We start from the raw sequence: 21,858 nt of genomic DNA, 5'->3' as shown, positions 1-21,858 counted from the left end.
CAGGTTGTGGATTCACTTCCACCTGGAGCTGGATTGGGTGGCTCCTGTGGACCAATCAGACTGCTGCATTCTGAATCCTGTTGTTCTAGGACCAATCAGACTGCAGCATTCTGAATCTTATTGTTCTAGGACCAATCAGACTGCTGCCTTTTGGATCCTATTCAATTCAGTACATAACATATAGATTGCACCCCTTTACCTGGCTGGACACAGTGGGAGTGGCTCTCACAGGGTGGATTTCCTGCAGACCCTGTGAGATCCACCTTCCTCTGTTGTGTGCGCCTTTCTAGCAATCAGAAGTAGTGGCTTTGACTGCCCTATTTTAGATATCCCCCAGTTTGTTCCCTGGTTTTCCTTGCCTTTCCCCTGATGTTCCATTCATTCACGGTACATACAAGACAGGGAGGACTGCCAACAAGTTAGAAGACTTTTAATCAGTTAACTCCCTGGCTATTAATCACAGAACAAATTAACAACTCAATTGAATTTCATGAAATGTACATCTATTAGAATGTCAGTACAAATGCTTTTCTGAGGATTTTACAGGAAAAAGAGAAGATTTGTTTCATTTAAAAAGAAAGGAAGAAGCCGGCACTCATTGCTTCTGGTGCCATTTTAATCAGATTTGTAGAAATGACTAATGTCCTTTTCGTAGCAATATGCTGAAGCAAAAATGACTTTGCAAAAACACATGGAACTGCAAGACCTAACAGTGCTGTGGAATATTCAGATCTAGAAGATATGCTGACATTGGTTTCAGCTGAACAATCTTCGATGGCATATCCTTCTTATGGTTGGAAGAAAAGCCGCAGGCCCCAATCCAGAAAGTTAGTCATGACAAACTCCTACTGAAAGTAATCAAACCGAAGTTAGTTATGACTAACTTGTTCCATCGGCTTCCATGGGAGTCACAGCTAAACAGTTTGAAGAACTTTCTCGTGGTATGCAAGAGCTGTTCAACAGTAGAACAGACCAAGATAATGATGCCCATTTACACCACAAATAACTCATAACCCACCTCCTTTCAGCAGCCAGGAACATCATAACCAGACACTGGAGAGACCTGTCAGGAGTAAGTATGGACCAATGGTATCAAATAGTATGGGAAACAGCCATACTAGAAAAACTAACCAATAATCTGAAACTGACATGGGGGCAAATAGAAGATGCCTTCACCCTGGTATCAGGGCCAGATTTAGGTTCGATGAGGCCCTAAGCTACTGAAGGTAATGGGGCCCTTTATATGTCCATCTGTCCTTTGTCAACAACAAATTGTCCCTGTTTTTTGTGTTGAATATATGCTATATGGTAATTTATGGACCTAATGGGTATTTAAAGCCATTTACACATGCAGAATATAGGCACCCTACATTCTGCAAACCAGTGATATTTTAGGGAGCAGGCTAGCAGGCGGGGCCCATTACTAACATCATAGGAGCCTACACAACACAAAACAAAACACTGTTGCTGTAGGTAGGTTTTATTTTATTTGTTTTCTATATTATATTTTGAAAATGTACATCCATTTTTTTCCCTTTAAATTTTTTGGGGGGCCCCAAGAGAGGGGGGCCCTAAGCTATAGCTTGTTTAGCTTATACGTAAATCCGGCACTGCCCGGTACAGTGGTACCTCTGGTTGCGAACGGGATCCGTTCCGGAGGCCCGTTCACAACATGAAAAGAGTGCAACCCGCAACGGTGCATCTGTGCATGCGTGGGTTGCGATTCGCCGCTTCTGCGCATGCGCGTGCCGTCATTTTGTGCTTCTGCACATGTGCAAGCGGCGAAACCCGAAAGTAACCCTTTCCAGTACTTCCGGGTTGCCGAGGGACGTAACCTGAAAGAACATAATATGCAGCGGACATAACATGAGGTATGACTGTATGGCTCCCCTTTATCACATACACAACCCAACAAGACAACAACAAGAATCTGTCAACAGCATGTGAATCAGTCTGGTTAACCTGATTCAAAAACACCCACCCACCTACCTCACTCACACATGAAAACAAAGTTCACCACAGCCAATCACAAACAAACAACTACACCCTAGGCCAATCCCAACCTCTCTCACCACCAAAGGAACACAAGTGAATAGTAAAGAGAACCTGCACAAGCGATGCTGGCACAAACCCCACACATACATTAAGCAGAATAGAAGCATTGCCACCTGACCCCTCCCCACACACCATGCCCCCCTCCACCTCTTTGCCTCTTTTCTTCCCAATGTAACACTAATGTCTCAACAAATGAATCTGATCTGTAGAAAATGTAACTTGAAAAGAGAGACATTGCACATGCTTTTGTAAACCAAGAAATCTTTAATAAAAATATGTTAAAACAACAACAGTAGAACAGACTACTTGGGAATGTTGGTGGACATAATATGACTCTATGGATGAAGCCATTGTCTTTCTTGCTCTATGATCTACTAGTTTAGGTGCAACCTGAAAGGCAACGTCGTCTAAGCTGATTTTCTCTTTGATCCAAAATGAGTGCACTGAAGCCAGGGAGTCACAACACAATGGTTTCAAGCTTTTTGTGCCCTTGAACCACAGCGTGTTCCTAGATTCGCAGAGTTGGAAGGGACCCTGAGGGTCATCTAGTCCAACCCCCTACAATGCAGGAATCTCAGCTAAAGCATCCATGACTGATGACCATCCGACCTCTGCTTAAAAACCTCCAAGGAAGGGCAGCCCACAATCTCCAGAGGGAGACCGTTCCACCGTCAAACAGCTCTTGTTGTCAGTCCCCATGAAGCAATGAATCATGGGTCAAATTTTAGCCCGTCGGAGTTAAAACATTGCGTGGAACGATTTCACCAGTTAAAACCTGCAGACCCAAGATAGTGATTTCCTTTTTCTTAATGCAGCTTTCTCCAGCTGATGCCCCTCAGCCTTTACCACTCTCCCCCCTCCAAAATAAAAAAGCCCCTCTCCTAAAAGGATCTGGTAATAATCTGCAAAGCATATGAACCGCTAGATGACTGGCAATCCTCAAATCCGTTCCGCTCTATTCTTTTCCAAAGGAATGTCTCCAATCTGACGGCACTCATTCCCCTCTTAACAGATGTTGGAGCCGCGGGCTGCTGGTCCTAAGGGGGAAAGAGGCTGGGTTGTCCTTTATTGACATCCTCTGTCAGAAGTCAATAAACTGTCATTGGGTCTTCAGTAGTCCCAAACAGGTGTTTTCTTTTCCTCTCTGTCTCACCAGCAAAACCTCCTAAGATCTTGCCTATCGATGGTCCCCCGGTTACCACTTACCGCTCCCAATGACAGGTGTTCCTCTCTATTACCAGACAACAGGTGCTCCCTTTCTGACTACTGCCAAATGCAAAGAAGACTTGGTGGCAAACAAAGCCCATTTGCAAAAACTGATTGCTGTAATTAAAAGATGCAGGAAGTCCATATTGCGAAAGGTAGGAGCATCGGCGAGGAGACTTATAGGCCACAGATTGTGTTGCTGCGCATTTCTCCTTCCAAGGCAGATAACATCTGAACGCACGTCTTCCTTTAGTTTGAAGGGGATGGGTTTAGTCGGAAGGGAGCACTTAGCGATGGGGAGGGCCCCTCGCAATCCTGAAATGGAAACAGAGCTCGTTTTCCATCTGTTTGCAATGCTCCTTTCATAAGCTTTTTTTGCAGTGTGTCGGAAATTGCAACCGCAGCCCAGCATTAGACTCTAACAGGGTCTTAGCAGGGGTGATGCCAGACTGAAATTGTATCTGCACAGGGCACTCGTGCCAGTTTCTTTTCTGCCTGGGAAATTACTCCCACGTAGCACTTGCCTGTGCTTCACTTTCATGGGGATGCACCAACCACAGACCATTTATTGCTAACTAGCTAAAGGCCTGTCAGGTTTGTCAGCCAGGGATGCGGGAATGGGGTCTGGAAATAGAACAGCTAGCTCAAAGCAAAAACAAAAACTACGGCATGATAATGATCACTTCCAAGCTGTGAAAGCTTTGCATGCTGATTTCTGCAGATCAGACTTCTGTTAAGAGCATAAGGGAAATAAAAAAGCCTTTGCTCTGCCCATCTAGATGAGGAATTGTATAACTCAGTAAAGTGCAGCTTGAGGTCTGGGGTTCCCATGAGGTCCCAATCTCAGTTTCCCAGAAATAACTTTTTCTAATTCTTTGCTTTTTAAATGTCTAACCTGCTTTTTCCTCAAAAAATAGAAGAAGAAGAAGAAGAAGAAGAGGAAGAAGAAGAAGAAGAAGAAGAGGAGGAGGAGGAGGAGTTTGGATTTGATATCCCGCTTTATCACTACCTGAAGGAGTCTCAAAGCGGCTAACATTCTCCTTTCCCTTCCTCCCCCACAACAAACACTCTGTGAGGTGAGTGGGGCTGAGAGGCTTCAGAGAAGTGTGACTGGCCCAAGGTCACCCAGCAGCTGCAGGTGGAGGAGCGGGGAATCGAACCCAGTTCACCAGATTACGAGACTACTAAAATATAAACCGAAGGGCACTGGTGGAGGAAGAGGAGTGCGGGGGGAGCACATTGCCCCCGGCAGCACGATCCCGGTGGGGTGCCATCACAGCTGCCCCCTGCCCGCGCTGAGTGCCACACCCCCAGGACGCATGCCAGCCCCGCCCCCGCCTGCTCTCCACCCCACCCCCACCCCCTGGAGCATGAAGCTCCGCCACTGCTGATGGGCTTGTAAAGGTAAAGGGACCCCTGACCATTAGGTCCACTTGCGGACAACTGTGGGGTTGCGGCGCTCATCTCGCTTTATTGGTCGAGGGAGCCGGTGTACCACTCCAGCGGGAAGGTAAAGGGTTTTCCGTGCGCTGCTCTGGTTCGCCAGAAGCGGCTTAGTCATGCTGGCCACATGACCCAGAAGCTGTACACTGGCTCTCTCGGCCAGTAAATCCCAGAGTTATCCGCAACTGGACCAAATGGTCAGGGGTCCCTTTACCTTTACCTTTAACTGTAAGTTAGCCAAGAGTTTCACTCTCTTTCTCTGACTTGCAGGCGACCTGCTCTCCTTGTCGGCTCCCTGATGTGACCACATCTCGTGGTGGCAAATTCCATAGTTTAACTGGGGACTGTGTGAAGATTCTTTCATCCATCTTGAATCTCCCAGCATTCAGCTTTATTGGATGAACTCGTTCAGTTCCAGTGTCATAAGAGAGGGATTGAACTAAAACCTATCTCTGCCCGCTCTCTCAACTCCGTGCATCATTTCATAAGCCTCTCTCATTACCTGCTTGCTCACCTTTCTACTAAAACAAGAAGCCCATAACATTGCAATCTTTGCTTGTACAGGTGTTGCTCAGGGAACGGGAGCATAGGAAGCTGCCATCACACTATGGGTCCATCTAGTGCAGTATTGCCTGAATACTTCAGGCAATACCTGAAGGAGCATCTCCACCCCCATCGTTCAGCCCGGACACTGAGATCCAGCGCCGAGGGCCTTCTGGTGGTTCCCTCCCTGCGAGAAGTGAGGTTACAGGGAACCAGGCAGAGGGCCTTCTCGGTGGTGGCACCCGCCCTGTGGAACGCCCTCCCATCAGATGTCAAAGAGATAAACAACTACCTGACATTCAGAAGACATCTTAAGGCAGCCCTGTTCAGGGACGTTTTTAATATTTAACACTGTACTGTTTTTAACACTTGATTGGGAGCCGCCCAGAGTGGCTGGGGAAACTCAGCCAGATGGGCGGGGTATAAATAAGAAAGTATTAAAGTATTATTGTTATTGTCTACACTGATGCGATGTCAATATAAACTCTTTATATAATCTATACAGAACATTGAGCAATATGAAATATATGAAATATGCACTCTCTGCAAAACCAAATAAACAGAAATCTTCTAAATCTGTGAAAGTCACAGAATATGACACTCTTGATGGATTCTCTTGAAAACGTAGAACCAAATAAATGTAAGTCTTATAGGTCTCTGAAAGTCTTTGTGGGCTATGCAAGTCTCTGAGAGAAGCAATGGGTCAGATTCTTATCTGGAGAAAACAAGCAGTAAAGCTTTGTTTTATGACGTCCAACACTGCTGAAGTGGTCCGCAAACAGACGTAGTGAACAGTGATTCCGGATATACCCACTGTTTTGTGGAATTCTTCTTCAGCAGAGCAGAAGGATACAGAAATGCTTCAAAAACCCATCTATATGGTGAATGGAATTGTATGAATAATTGCTATGGAGCACTTCTTCCTTGGAGATTTTTAAGCAGAGGCTGGATAGCAACCTGTCATGGATGCTTTAGCTGAAATTCCTGCATTGCACGGGGTTGGACTAGATGACCCTTGGATCCCTTCCACCTCTACAATTCTATGACTCTGTTATTCTAATCCTGACATTAAGCATGTTGGTTAAATGAGACCGGTCATCCCACAAAATGCTGGAGCATCAGAGTCTCTTTCCAGCACCCAAGAATGGGCACAGATTTGTGGACAGCAAAGGAATGGTGAGGGTTAATGGGTTCTTGTTATTGTTCGTATTGTAAAAAATGTCACGAATGAGTACTTTGGAATCCAGTGTGTGCAACGAATATCTGTATATTGGGAAAACATAGATAAACCTGTTGAAAAAGAAGAATGTAAAGGAGAGATTTGGGGAGATGAAAACAAGGACTGTCATGATAATATGCCAGTGATTTGCTTTCATTAAGACACAACATAATGACAAAGCTATGATGCATTTCATGGATCATTGAAAGCAAAATATTATGTATTAGAATGTGAATAATGAATACGTTTGCCCACAAGTACTATTAACGCTGTGATGTTGATTGATGTTTCAGTTTAAATGTAATACATGGTGGTTTTAGGAGCTGCTATTGTTTTTTTAAAAAATATTTGAAAGTATTGATGATTAAGTGTATGTATTTTGATTGTCCTCTTGAGAGCGGTTTTTTGGTGTATCGTTGTTTTCAAAATGTATAAAGAATTTTATTAAAGGAGAAGGTTGTGTTTCTGAAGGAAAGCCAGAGAAAGGAAAGTTGGAAGAGGAGATGAGTAAGGGAGAATCACAGAATCATACGCTTGTAGAGCTGGAAGGGTCCTGAGGGTCATCTAGTCCAACCCCCTGCAATGAAGGAGAGTCCACCACCTTGCGTGGGAGTCCATTCCACTGTCGAACAACTCTTACAGTTGTTTTTCCTGTTACTTAGTCAGAATCTCCTTTCTTGTAACTTGAATCCATTGGTTCAGGTCCTACCCTCGAGAGCAGGCGAAAATAAGCTTGCACCATCTTCCATGTGACAGCCCTTGAGATATTTGAAGATGGCAATGACATCTCCTCTCAGTCTCCTCTTTCCCATGCTAAACATACCCAGTTCCCTCAACCATTCCTCATAAAGCTTGGTTTCCAGACCCTTGATCATCTTGGTCGCCCTCCTCTGCTCACACTCCAGCTTCTCAATATCCTTATCAAATTGTGGTGTTCAGTCAGTTGAGAGTGGATCTGTCAGCAGTGGCACACAGCATGGTGGGGCAGAGGAGCCGAACTGAGTTGCTGCTGCTTTCTGAGAGGGTGAGAAGTGAGTTGACAGACAGTCCATTGTGGTGCAAACACACCAGTTGAACCAATCCAATGTTCCTGCCATTGCATTTCCACCTTGAAGCTCTCACCAACCCTTTGCTTCTCCCCTTTTCCCTCTCAGTAAGCAGCAGTGATTCACCTGTCAGGAGGTCAAGGAAGCTCCTCCTTCCCAGCTTGCCATCTGCTACTCTCAGTAGGTAAGTGCTAGAATAGTGACATATGAGACCTCAAGATGGAAACCTGTTTTACTTTCATTGTTTGAAATTCCATACAGTGAGGTTCCCTGAGTAACCCACTGACTTGTTTTGTCTGCATTTCTTTGTGCTGCCATTCCCCTTCACTCTTAATCATGTCAATTTGTTACTGTGGGATGTGAAACACAAGAGCAGTCAAGTACAACATTCCTAGAGTGAACATGTTTACAAATGGGGAGGAATGTATGTCCAGCCAGCAGGTAAACTTCCTGTTTCCTTCTGGGCTGGGACAGACTTCCTCTGCATGTGACTAGAGGTGGGTGTGGCCTCAGCTGTGCAGGTAGCGACAAAAGCACAGGGCAGGGCAGCCATCTCTCTCTTTTTTGACTACATTCATTGAAGAAGCAACATTTGCTTAGCCAAGGATGATCTCTTGGCTCCAGCCAAGAGAGACAAAGGGACTGTCTCCTTATGATATAGTTTCCAGGTATATGTTACTTTTCTAAGCTAAGTCTGCCTTCTGGGATCCGATTGTGAACAGAATGATATGTGAGTAAACTCTTTTTATACTTTTATAGAAGACTGTGTCATGTCTTATCTTTTATGAGGGAATAAGGGGGAAATACCAGAACAGTTATTATAGAGGCTTTAGCGAGCCTGAGCAAACACACCCGCTGCAAGTTTAAAAAGGGGAATGTTATTTTGCTAAGTTGTGAACTTGTTAACACAAGTTGGAAAGGCTATAATCAGACAATATATCCTCTCCTGCATCCCTGAACATTCCCACAGTTACATCATTTAAAGGCCAATTGTTTTTCTTTTTTCTTTTTGTAAATGCAGTTTCACTTACAATACACACTGCATTGTGGGTTTTGTAGTCTTAAGGGCTGCATAAACAGTCCTTCTTTCATATGCATCTCTTGCTCAAGGGAACAAAAATGGTTTGTTGTGAAGGGTTAAAAAAAAATCACACCAACACAGATGGTTTGGCACAAAAGAGGTTAAAATAGCATGAGAAAGCGCAGATGGCTTGGTGCAAAAATGTCAAAAAAAATATTGCGAGAATGCAGATATTGCAAGAACACATGACGGTTGTTCTTGTAAGCACAACTCGTAAGTGGATTTGTCAAAGGCATGGTGGATTTCTATGAACAGCTGCCAACTTTTTTGGATCTGGGGTTCAGAAATGGCAGAACTGCTACATTCAACCCAAATTCCACTGTTTTCAAATTTCAGGAGCAACTCTAGACTAAAATGTTCCAGGAACTACTTTTGTGGAGTGAAGGCCTGGAGAAAAAGCCTTGCAGATTGGAGACAAACACACAGCTGCTCCTATATATGGAAAGCATCATATAGAACTGTAGTCCCCACCCCTCAACGGATCACTTGAAAATTGCTGAAGGTTTTGGTGGACCACTTAATGATTTTTCTGCCTGTTTTAGCACTTGCAATGTGCTATGTAAGATGCTGGGTGATTTTTAATTATATGCTTAATGCTTCTTCTTTTTCTTGTATTTTGTCTTTTCCACTGTATTATATTGTATTTTCTCATGGGTATGGGGGCAACCCGGGCAAGAATGCCCCGGGCCAGTCTTGTTCTGGAGGACAGGGTTCTGTCTTGGGCCCGGTCTTATTCAACATCTTTATCAACGACTTGGATGATGAACTCAAGGGCATCCTGATCAAATTTGCAGATGACACCAAACTGGGAGGGGTGGCTAACACCCCAGAGGACAGGATCACACTTCAAAACGACCTTGACAGATTAGAGAACTGGGCCAAAACAAACAAGATGAATTTTAACAGGGAGAAATGTAAAGTATTGCACTTGGGCAAAAAAAATGAGAGGCGCAAATACAAGATGGGTGACACCTGGCTTGAGAGCAGTACATGTGAAAAGGATCTAGGAGTCTTGGTTGACCACAAACTTGACATAAGCCAACAGTGTGACGCGGCAGCTAAAAAAGCCAATGCAATTCTGGGCTGCATCAATAGGAGTATAGCATCTAGATCAAGGGAAGTAATAGTGCCACTGTATTCTGCTCTGGTCAGACCTCACCTGGAGTACTGTGTCCAGTTCTGGGCACCACAGTTCAAGAAGGACACTGACAAACTGGAACGTGTCCAGAGGAGGGCAACCAAAATGGTCAAAGGCCTGGAAACGATGCCTTATGAGGAACGGCTAAGGGAGCTGGGCATGTTTAACCTGGAGAAGAGGAGGTTAAGGGGTGATATGATAGCCATGTTCAAATATATAAAAGGATGTCACATAGAGGAGGGAGAAAGGTTGTTTTCTGCTGCTCCAGAGAAGCGGACACGGAGCAATGGATCCAAACTACAAGAAAGAAGATTCCACCTAAACATTAGGAAGAACTTCCTGACAGTAAGAGCTGTTTGACAGTGGAATTTGCTGCCAAGGAGTGTGGTGGAGTCTCCTTCTTTGGAGGTCTTTAAGCAGAGGCTTGACAACCATATGTCAGGAGTGCTCTGATGGTGTTTCCTGCTTGGCAGGGGGTTGGACTCGATGGCCCTTGTGGTCTCTTCCAACTCTATGATTCTATGATTCTATGACTGTCACTTGGGTTGCCCCCATACCCAGGAGAGAAGACCTTTGGCTGTAAAAGCCAAAGTGCATAGGATTGCTCACAGTCCTAATGACTTCATGGCCTGGGTGATATTTGAATGACCTACTCATTAATAATCTGGAAGTAAACATACTAGCGATTGCAGTTCTGCAGGTATTCTCACACCTACTTAAATCAGTGCAGGGGGGCTGGTAAGCCCCTCTCCACATAATCCATCACATTACAGGCACACTATTTGAATGGCAATGCCCATCAACATGGGAGTGGGGCAGCCTCCTCAACAAAAATTTTTTATGGGCGACCAAAGACCTTTGGGGCCCTATGAGCTGAATGCTATGAATCAGTGTGTGGCTTTTGCACTTCAAAATACCATTAAAAACAAACACCAAGACTTCAGGTTGACTTGAGGCCTAGGGTGTTGACCCCTCACTCTACCCCCTGCTTCTAGGGTGAGAAGCTAGTCCAAGAATATCAGCAAGGTATATATATATATATATTAGGGGATGCGGGTGGCGCTGTGCGTTAAACCACAGAGCCTAGGGCTTGCCGATCAGAAGGTCGGCGGTTCGAATTCCCGCGACGGGGTGAGCTCCCATTGCTCGATCCCTACTCCTGCCAACCTAGCAGTTTGAAAGCACGTCAAAGTGCAAGTAGATAAATAGGTACCGCTCTGGCGGGAAGGTAAATGGCATTTCGGTGCGCTGCTCTGGTATGCCAGAAGCGGCTTAGTCATGGTGGCCACATGACCCGGAAGCTGTACGCCGGCTCCCTCGGCCAATAAAGCAAGATGAGCGCTGCAACCCCAGAGTCGGTCACGACTGGACCTAATGGTCAGGGATAACTTTACCTTATATATATGACTGAGATCAGTCATATATATATATATATGACTGATCTCAGTCAGACACCCTGTGTTTTCGCATTCTGGAGAACATTCGCAGCCGCGCTGGGATTATGATTATTTTGTTAAGGTAGCGCGCAACTTAATGAATCATATACATCAGGGAAAGGAGAAAGTGGAGAGCGCGTGGGACGGGATGATTCCCGGCTTCTTGCAGGCGAGGAGACAGCCAAGGTCTCACGCACAGGCGTTGTCCTAACCGAAGGGAGTGAGACTCCTGGTGGCGTCGGCGGTGTCTGGATGGGAGCGCGCGCGCGCCTTTTGCATCGCACACGTCGGGTGAATAATTCATTGGCCAGCCAGGTAGAGGCGAGCGGGGCGAGGCGCGGCACGTAGCAACCCCGGGCCAGTCTTGTTCTGGAGGACTCTCATTTGCAAAAAGACAACGTCGGGCGCTCGAATCCTGAACGTCGCCAGGACGGCTCACTGACTTCAATAGGGCCACCCGCGCCTGCCAACACGCCCCACAAGGCGGCCAAGGAAACGGAAGTTTGCCCAGTCGGTTCTTAACGGCATGAACATACATACACACCTGGGGGGGGGTTGATCCCTGGTGGTTTTTAAGAGGGGCCATGACTTCCAAGCGAAGGGGTTCAGGTAAATATTGTATTTTAAGATAATTTGCTCCCGCGGCCTCCCGATCCACAACTGCGTTGGAGGCAACACGAAAGCCAAACAGCGATTTGTGTCCCCCTAGGGTTCGATCCCGGATCCCGTTTTGCAACGTCATTCCTTGCGGATAGGAAGAGCGTTCATCTGGGCATGTACAGAGCAGCATCTCTCCTGTGATTAACCACAGCCAAACTTAATATTTTTGGAGGTAAAGAGAGGAGGTTGGTTGTCAGTTCAGAGAAGTCACGGTTCTCAAAGTTCGAGCCTTTGTATCCTTTTTTATTTTTATTTTTACAGCAATTCTAGTTTTAAACAAGAGTGCTTACGATAAATAAGATTGTGAATTTGGGTTTAGTTTCTTTTCCGTGAAGATGCCACTTTAAACACAGCCGGTGGAGCGTCTCACCGATTTCAGTGGGAGCTGCTTCGGAGTAAAGTCCACATAGACCCGGCGTTTTCCCAGTAGTGATGTATGGAAGTGAGAGCTGGACCATAAAGAAGGCTGATCGCGGAAGAATTGAGGGTTTTGAATTATGGTGCTGGAGGAGACTCTGGAGAGTCCCATGGACTGCAAGAAGATCAAACCTATCCATTCTTAGGGAAATCAGCCCTGAGTGCTCACTAGAAGGACAGATCCTGAAGCTGAGGCTCCAATACTTTGGCCACTTCATGAGAAGAGAAGACTCCCTGGGAAAGACCCTGATGTTGGGAAAGATGGAGGGCACAAGGAGAAGAGGAGGACAGAGGACGAGATGGTTGGACAGTGTTCTCGAAGCTACCAGCATGAGTTTGACCAAACTGCGGGGGGCAGTGGAAGACAGGAGTGCCTGGCGTGCTCTGGTCCAGGGGGTCACGAAGAGTCGGACACGACTAAACGACTAAACAACAACAAGACCCGGGCTGCTTACAGATTGGGCGGACAGTGAAACGCTGGAAGGCCCGCCTAGTCAAGCATCCTGTTCTCCTGTTCTCACGGTGGATAAGCAGATGGCCACGGGAGACCCGCAAGCAGGATCTGAGCGCAACAGCGCTCTCGCCTCCTGCGCCTCGCAGCACGTGGTATTCGGAGGCGAACTGCCTCTGTAGGTGGAGGCAGAACATAGCCACCGCGGCTAGGAACCAATGATAGCTTCGCCGATGCAAGCCAAACATCAGGGCTTCAATGGTACCGGCGTTGGCCTGCCAGAAACATGCCTATTCCGAGACTCTTCTCCAGACATGAAATAGCTTTCCACCTGGATTTTCCTTTCCTTCCAGCGAGGAGGAGCGATCTGCAACCGGATCCACTACCTAGTTAAACCAGAGTCATGCCGCAGCCCTCAACACGCACACACAACACTCCTGCCCGTCAAATGCTGCTGGACTACAACAGCTCCCCTCGTCTCTGACCATTGGCTATGCTGGTCGGGGCTGATGAGAGTTGGAGTCCAGCAATACCTGGAGAGCCACACAGGTTCCCCATCTCCTGCACAAGGGCGCAAGTAATCTCCACTTCCACACACTGAGGCTTACTTCTGAGTAAACATGTTTAGGGTGGCCAGTGGCGTAGCGTGGGTTGTCAGCACCCGGGGCAAGGCAAGTAATTTGCGCCCCCTAATCCGTGGATTTGCGCCCCCTAACCCGTGGATTTGCGCCCCTAACCCCCAGATGTTGCGCCCGGTGCGGCTGGCCCCCCCTGCACCCCCCACGCTACGCCACCCTAGGTGGCGCTTCCGCGCGCGCACACACACTTTCCGCCTTCCTTTCTTATTTTATTCTTCATCCGGATCTGGCAAGCCGGAGTGAACTAGCCACTGGACCACTATTCTTTTTCTAGAAGACAGTTGCCCCAAGAATACAACACCCTTGTTACATTTTTGTTTATATTTAAAAAATCAACGTCAACTCTATTCCAAAGGTAGATTGCCTATAAAAGTGGACGTTTAGCTATCTCACTTACAGATCGCTCCTCCTCAAGGTGTCTCCTAACCACCTGATCAAGCCATCTCTAATCTAATGGCCATCGCCAGTACTGGTGGCAGGGAATTCCAGGGACCCCCTCGGCGCAAATCATCCCGACCTAAGCGGTTTGTGAATTGAGCTGGCTTGATCCTTTCCCCCAACATCACATGAGTATCGGATCCATTCTGTCCCACTCCCGTTCAAGTTGCCTCCAGAGAATGTGGGCTGGCTGGGGGTGGCTATATTTTCCCCCTCCTCCGGGGAGCCCCTTTCGCTTGTCTCTGTTTATGAATTATTCGCAACCCGCGAGCCTTGACGGGGGTGGCGCGCGGGGGGGGACCCGGAATCAGCCTGCTGGTGCGTAAAAGCGCTGCTGGCGCCGAGGGCCGCGCGTCCCTGGTGCGCTCTGCGCCTCTCCAGCGTGGCCAGGGGTGACCCTCGCCTCTCCGCCGCCGTCTTCTTCCTCCTACGTTCCTTCTCCCGCCGGGGGTCTTGCGAGGCGTCCTTCTCTCGCCTCCCCCCACCCCCCGCCCAGCCTCGGAAGGGCTGGAGAAGCGAGCCTCGTTTAGACTCCAGGCATGTAGGGGAGAGCTGTGAGATCACCCGGGTTATAAATATCTCCGTGCCAGCAGCTCCGCGCTCTCGGATCGCGCTCTCCCTCCAGCGGGCCGACGATGCCTTCCCTGCGCGCCGGAGCGCACGCCCGTTTGCCCCAGAGGTGCCGCGGCATTCGCAGCCGCCTCCGCAAAATGCCCTGCGCGTCCCTCCCGCTGGAAGAATGAGCTTGTCTTTCTTCCTCTGCCTTCTCTTTCTCAGCCACCTGATCCTCCTCGCTTTGGCACAGAAGGAGACGCTGCCCCCCAGAGCGCAACTTGGAGACGCGGCTTTGCGTGCCAAAAACAGCAGCAGAAGCAGGCTTGGAAGTAGGAATACCACTTCTTCTTATTCTTCCTCCTCCTCCTCCTTTTCAGCCCCTTCCCCTTATTTCGCCCCCTCTTCGGGAGTTCAAGGCAGCGGTTCCGAAAGGAGCAGTTTCCAGTGGAGCCCATCCGGGCGCAGAACCGGCAGCCTCTATTGCAGAGTGGGCATCGGTTTCCATCTCCAAATCCACCCCGATGGGCATGTCAACGGCTCCCACCAAGGCAGTATCTTAAGTAAGTGCGTTTCGCTACTCTCTCCGCCCCTTGCCTGGGGAACTGGGGCCACTCGGGGACATAAAATTCAATGTTGCAGTTCAGGGTATTCATTTTTTAATTTATTTTTTAAAGAGCATTTTTACTGGTTGCTTTTATAGGACTCTGTGGGTAGGTGCTTATTCCTAAACGTTCTTTTTAAAAAATAAAAATCGTACACATTTTTAGTCTTGCTCTGTGTAAGTGCGGCTACCTATTTGCCCAGAGCCCTTGGGACCCTAGGACTAAGAACTTTACGCATTTGATGTAAATTCGGTTAAAATGAAAAGCTTGGCTTCTGGGCACACGCTGAAGTTCCTGTGTTGCAGCCCAGAGCCGTTCAGGGGGACGCAGCTCAAAGAGATGGAAATTTCGCCAGTGACTTCGACAGCAAGTAGATTGCTCCCATAGCAGGTGGAGATCCTAATAATCTGTCTTCAATTTGGCCTCTGGAGGGAATGCAGAGAAGCAAGGTGGACTTCCCCACCCCCCACCCAAAACCCCCCAACTCCCTGGCTTGTTCTTATATTGTTTATGCTTCTTTATAGAAGTTTACACCCTGACTGGGGAGAGCTGGGAACAGAGGTCATTCTATACGGGTGTCTGCGTGCTGGGTACACAGCATTTTGTAAATGGAAAAGGGCCATTAATAACTTTACTACTGATGATGATGGTGATAATGATAGTAACAATAGTGATGGCTTTAAGCAGGGCACAGACTACTGCAGGTTTTTCTTTGCACAAATCAACGGTTTGGTGTCTTCTTTGCTTTTGAGTGCCTTGCCTCTGCTCACTTCTATTTGAATTGTGGATTCAGACTGCAGTCTGATAACCCTTTACCTGGGAGTAAGCTCCTTTGAACACCTTGGGCCTTGCCTCTGGACGGACATGGGTAGGATTACATCACACTTCCTCTGCACGCTTTCCTGGAATTAAGTTCTGCTGGGATGTACTTAAAAAGTGAAACACGCCAGTATCAGCGATAGAACAATCGCATGATAATGTGAACAGCTGAATAACTCAGCATGTCATGTTCACCTGTTGGTGAACATTTTATGTTTGGCCGATAGGAACCATCAGAAGCGGACTGAAAATTCCACATGCAAATGGGAATAGTGATGGGAATAATGGAAAAGGCCGTGGCTGGGGAGCATACACAGTTTGAATAGCCAATGTCCAGCTTATATAGCCAGCAGCCAAACGTTAAATGTTTTTCCAGGGCTGTGGCAAGAGGGAAGATCATGTATTTAAATGTTCCCACCATCCAAAAATCCTTGTACGTTGCATGTCAGGAAGGAAGGTTTAGATTAGCTAAACTGTATTTCTACATAGAACCCCCACTTTTTAAAACATCCCCCACTTTCTCAGTTATGAAGTTATGAAATACAGTACGCAGTTCTCTGTCAGCAGTCTGATACAGGACAAACTTTACTGCTCAAGTTTCTGTTGCAATTGATTAAAAAAAAAAGGTGTGTGTGGGGAAAGCAAACTACTGAGAATAACAGTGCATCTTGGGACTTAGCAGAACTGAAACTAATTGCAAGGAGTGGTTAGATTTCTCTGGCAAATTCTAAATGACAATAGGTTTTGTTGTAATATGAGACCATTTTGGCACGTTATGTGGTATTTTTAAATAAAATAATTATGATAAATTTTATTTGGATTTTCCCCTTCAGCATTACTGAAGAAGTAAAATCCTTGAATTTAGTAAAATGCAAAGATTACTGTCATAAAGTTTATCGAAAGTTTTAAGTTTTCCTCCTGCAGTGCAAAGGGATTAGTGACTATCGCTGAAAGTTTAATTTTTAAAAGGGAAAAATAGTAATGTTTTAAGTATCTTCCAAGTCCTACTGAAATTCTGGAATGCTACTCTGAAGTATCTGATTTCCATGAAACTTTGTTTTGGCTCTGTTGCCTCGTGCAGGTGTCCTAGGCCTAATTCTCACTGGGGTGGCAACTTGTATGTCACTCCAAACTGCAGGTTGGAGAAGATTGGACAGCTTCTCCCTGCCCCCTCCCCCCAAAAAAACTCATTGCATGTAGAGATCTAGCATTTCAGGGTGATTGCTAGAGTAGGACCCTTCTCCCTAACCTGCTACTTTCTGTATACAGGCAGAGTTATAGCAAAGAGCCACTCCCTGCAGTCTGGAATTGTGCATCCCTAATTGAGGGGCGCAGAAGGTCGGCGGTTCGAATCCCCACAACAGGGTGAGCTCCCGTTGCTCGGTCCCAGCTCCTGCCAACCTAGCAGTTCGAAAGCATGTCAAAGTGCAAGTAGATAAATAGGTACCGCTCCGGTGGGAAGGTAAACGACGTTTCCTTGCACTGCTCTGGTTCTCTAGAAGCGGCTTAGTCATGCTGGCCACATGACCCGGAAGCTGTACTCCGGTTCCCTCGGCCAATAAAGCGAGATGAGCACTGCAATCCCAGAGTTGGCCACGACTGGACCTAATGGTCAGGGGTCCCTTTACCTTTAACTGAGGGTGGGAGGACATGACATGCAACAGGTCAAATGCAGCCCTCCATCCTCTCTGTCTGACCTCTCAGACTCTCTTGAGGCCACACACCCCACCAGCCATGTTCTGTGTCCCCCATCAAGTGCTTTTCTCTGGCGGCTAAAATGTGTCCTTGAACTATCACAGCCCCTCTAGCCTGGATGGAGAGTTGCTGGGATGGTGATACAGAAATTCCTGTTGGCTTTTGCATGGCTGGAATGTAGCCTTCCTGTCTCTTTTGTTGCTCCACCCACTTTTGGCTCCGCCCCCACCCATCACTTGCACAAATCAGTGGGCCGCAAATCAGCCTGGTCCTTTTGCTTACAGAGCTGTAAGCGATAAAACAGGGGTCAGCAAACTTTTTCAGCAGGGGGCCGGTCCACTGTCCCTCAGACCTTGTGGGGGGCTGGACTATATTTTGAAGGGGAAAAAATGAGTAAATTCCTATGCCCCACAAATAATCCAGAGATGCATTTTAAATAAAAGCACACATTCTTGTAAAAATATGACCCTGTCCCTGGGCCTTAGTTTCCCTACCTGTGTAATAAAAGGTTAACTTCATAACCATACTCTCCCCACTGACTTCCAGGAGAATAATTCTGATTTAAGTAAGATTAAATTAGATTCAAGGATCTACCTGTTTACCTCTGGCTTCTTGTCTTCTGTGCCCACACCTCTCTGCTAGAATACCTGTGTGGCTCCCTCATTCTCTTTTCTTTATTCCTTGTTAATCATTGGAACAAAGACGATGTACTTGCGACATCATTTCCTTTGCATTCAGAAGGTCCCAGGTGCAATCCCTTTACATCCCAAATAACCAAAATCCTAACACTTCTTAATTTCTAGGATTTATTGTACTCAGGTTCTGCTTTTGAGCTTCCCATAAGCATCTGCTTGGCTACTGTGAGAAGAGGATGGTGGACTAGACGAGTTTTTGGTCTGATCCTGCAAGGCTTTCCTTATGTTATTAAGAAATAATAATGAATGTTCAGGAAAGGAGCCTGGCAGCCGACTGATGGCGTTGACTCCTAAAGAATCAAAGTTGTGCATTGGTTAGTGTTGGGCTAGGATGGAGGAAATCTGGCTTGAAGAATCCTTGCGTCAGCCATGAAGCTCGCTGCATGACCTTGGGCCAGTAACTATCTTTTACCCTAACCTACCTCAGAGGCACGCGGGTGGCGCTGTGGGTTAAACCACAGAGCCTAGGACTTGCCAATCAGAAGGTCGGTGGTTCAAATTCCCGTGACGGGGTGAGCTCCCATTGCTTGGTCCCAGCTCCTGCCAACCTAGCAGTTCGAAAGCACGTCAAAGTGCAAGTAGATAAATAGGTACCGCTCTGGTGGGAAGGTAAACGGCGTTTCTGTGCACTGCTCTGGTTTGCCAGAAGCAGCTTAGTCATGCTGGCCACATGACCCAGAAGCTGCACGCCGGCTCCCTCGGCCAATAAAGCGAGATGAGCGCTGCAACCCCAGAGTCGGCCACAACTGGACCTAATGGTCAGGGGTCCCTTTACCTTAACCTCAGAGGGCTGTTGTGAAAATAATGTGTGTGAGCAGAGGTGGGGGGAAAGCTGCATATATATTGAGCTTCATGGAGTAAATATAAAATGATTGAATGAATGAATGCAGCTCTGCACATTAATGTTAGGGAAAGGTCATTGGTCACATTAACTGCCATGTATTGCTTAAGTGCTTTAGCTTTGTGGTTTCTGAGCTATGGTTTGTTTGGCCTTAGCCCAGAAGTTCTGGGATAGGAGCAAGTCAGGCATTGCTTCCCTATAGGGCTAGAGTTACAGGGAAGCCTGGGGGGGCTGCTTCCTTCAGGGCCTTTTCAGTACTGGCCCCAATCTGGTGGAACGCTCTGTCACAAGAGACTAGGGCCCTGTGGGACTTGACATCTTTCTGCAGGGTCTGTAAGACAGAGCTGTTCTGCCTGGCCTTTGGTTTGGACTCAGTCTGACCCTTATGTTTCCCTCCCCTTATTTTTTTGATCTATGGGCTACTATTAAAATGAGGCTGCATTTAAAATTGTATTTTAACCCGTATTTTAAATTGGTTCCCCCCCATTATGTTTTTATTGTAATTTTACTGGTGTTAGCCGCCCTGAGCCCAGCTCGGGCCAGGGAGGGCGGGGTATAAATAAATTATTATTATTATTATTATTATTCCAGCTCCCCCACCTGACTCTCAAGAATTTCCCTCTTTCTGTTTAAAAAGTAAGTTCCTAGACTTTACATGTAAAAAGTAAGGAAGGACAACACACAGGCAGCAGTTCTACCCAACTGCCAACTAAGAAGCAAGAGAGCCTGTGGTGCAATGGGTCAGTGCATCTGGCTGTTTACCGGAAGGCTGTTGATTTGAGCATGTGGGCCTGCATTGCAGGGGGCTGGACTAGATGACCCCTGGTGTCCCTCCCAACTCTATGATTCTATAAGCAATGCAACTAAATAACTTTATGCTTGCTGTGCTTCCTGTATTTATGTTCTGACCATTCTGCAATAATTCCGCAGCCCATTAAAGCCTCTTCGTGATACAGTTCCTGGCTAAGGGGCTTGCTGCTTAATTCCTTCACTACCAGGTCCTGGGCCCAGTGCACTGTAAGTGGATTGGGTCCCTTGGTCCACTGCAAAAGAAGGCGCTGATCTGCATAAGATTTGCACCTGCTTTGTGTTATGTGCAGGTTTGTGTCCTATTTTGCAGACCTAGGAGTAAGTCCCTTTAAACACAAAGTGACCTGAATAGACGTGTACACCATTGTACTGTAAGTTAGCTATACAGTGAATTCTTAATGAGTACCTGTTCTTTATATCCTGCACAGTAGGAAACATGCCTAAGCCTCTTTGCAAAGTTTTCACATTTTGCATTTAACCTTTTTTGTTGTTGTTGGGGGTTAACTACCACTTGCGCTTCTTGTGTTTGCCGAAAATGACATCTAGGGAGTACCTGATCTCAGGAGAACCCACCACAGGAAAGATACTTCTTTGCTGCTAGGGGAGAAGGAAGGGGAAACTATGGAGTTTCCAAGTATTTGAAAATGAGACAGAAACAGGAAAGTGTACCAAAGGGGGAAACAGAAACTCATTAAGACCCCATGGTTTCCTATGGCCCGGTATCTAAGCCACTCGCTCATCAATCACAGCTCTGACTTCACTCATTGGTTAAAAACACTGATAGGTGGTAGCAGTCAGACTGACTCATCTCACAGAAATTGCATAGGAGGTACCTGCATATTTCGCTTCATAACTTTTCCTCCAGGAGGGCTAGAAACTTACTTTTAAAAAATGAGGCCCATTCTGGCTATGAGCCTAGTACATCAGTACCCCTGTACCCTGTGCGCAGCATCGGTGCCGGCCCTACCATTAGTGAGTGTCATGGAAGGTCAGCATATTGTTATATTATCCCATTTATGATTGCTGTTGCATTCTGAGCAAACAGGAGAGGCGCTTGTTGGATTTTCTGCCTTGGGTTCCAAAATAACATAGCTGGCCTTGGGTACAAGGCAGCACGAGTTAGCAAGGGGTGGGTTGCTGGCATTTGCTGCCCTGGCTCAGGTGGCAAAATGTCTTGGGTCGTTCCCTACCCATTGGGAAGGTGTGTTTAACATGAATTTGTAGAACCCTGTTCCCATCATCCCTGACCACTGGTCCTGCTAGCTAGAGATGATGGAAGTTGCAGTCCACAAACAGCTGGTGTAAAGGATCAATCTTACGGCAAAGATTTGGACTATATGAGTTTCAGGAACGTTCTCATTCTGAGGATGCAGTGAAATTACTCCCAGAATAATGGGCTTTGGGGTAACTTGCTAGACAGCTTTTATCTCTGTTACAGAAGCATCCTTCTAAGTTGCACTGGTATCACTGCTGTTTAACCAAACCTTTTATTTACGCAGCAAGAACCAGAACATTTGAGTCGCTGCTGAGCAGTTCCTGCTGGAAAAAAGCGCTTATTGTGTCAGCAGTTTACTGCGATTCATCCCACTTTCCCCAGCCTCTTTATTTCACTGCATTGTTCGCCTCTCCTCGAGTGCTTAGTTTGAATTATCCATCTGCCTCCAGCTGTTCCTTGTCAAATCTCTCTCTTTTTATTTTTCATCTGCTCATTTTCTTTCAGTATCCATAAATATTTACACAGTGACAATGAACTATAAAGATAGTATGGACCAGGCAAAAGCAATCGTTCACAAATGGCAGCATCTATTGGATTCCCTCCCCCCCCCAAAAAAAAACACAACCCAAAGAAACATGAAGAAAAAAAAAAGGAGAAAGAGGAAAGAGGAACATGCCCACTTCTGTATTTATTTATGCCTTTGGCTATGCATGATTCCTGCATTCCAGGTGCCCAGTTTAATGGTCTCATGGACAGCCAGTGCCATTCCATAAATAGTTATCTGGTACTAGAAGCACATGATGAGGGTTCCAGTACTGTGTCACTTCCACATTTCCATGACCAAATCATAGGGG

At 46.7% G+C, this 21,858-nt stretch overlaps 1 protein-coding gene and 1 long non-coding RNA gene across 3 annotated transcripts in view; both read left to right on the top strand.

Annotated features, from left to right (window-relative positions):
- Nucleotides 1-21,858, top strand: part of LOC310742625 — a 657,991-nt gene that overhangs the window by 608,946 nt on the left and 27,187 nt on the right. The gene's annotated exons all lie outside the window — the stretch shown is intronic.
- The window catches only part of FGF5 (fibroblast growth factor 5), a 28,247-nt gene continuing 20,640 nt past the window's right edge, over nucleotides 14,252-21,858 (top strand). For both annotated transcript variants that reach the window (XM_083571881.1, XM_083571880.1), the window contains exon 1: nucleotides 14,252-14,886. In XM_083571881.1, coding sequence (XP_083428007.1) covers nucleotides 14,511-14,886 — 376 coding nt within the window. In that variant the 5' untranslated portion in view covers nucleotides 14,252-14,510. The remainder of the gene's footprint in view (nucleotides 14,887-21,858) is intronic.

The sequence above is a fragment of the Podarcis filfolensis genome, assembly GCF_964270895.1.
Source record: "Podarcis filfolensis genome assembly, chromosome: 9".
Classification (NCBI taxonomy): Eukaryota; Metazoa; Chordata; class Lepidosauria; order Squamata; family Lacertidae; genus Podarcis; species Podarcis filfolensis.
Note: the sequence above shows the minus strand (reverse complement) of the source record. Positions and strands in the feature narration are given on the sequence as shown.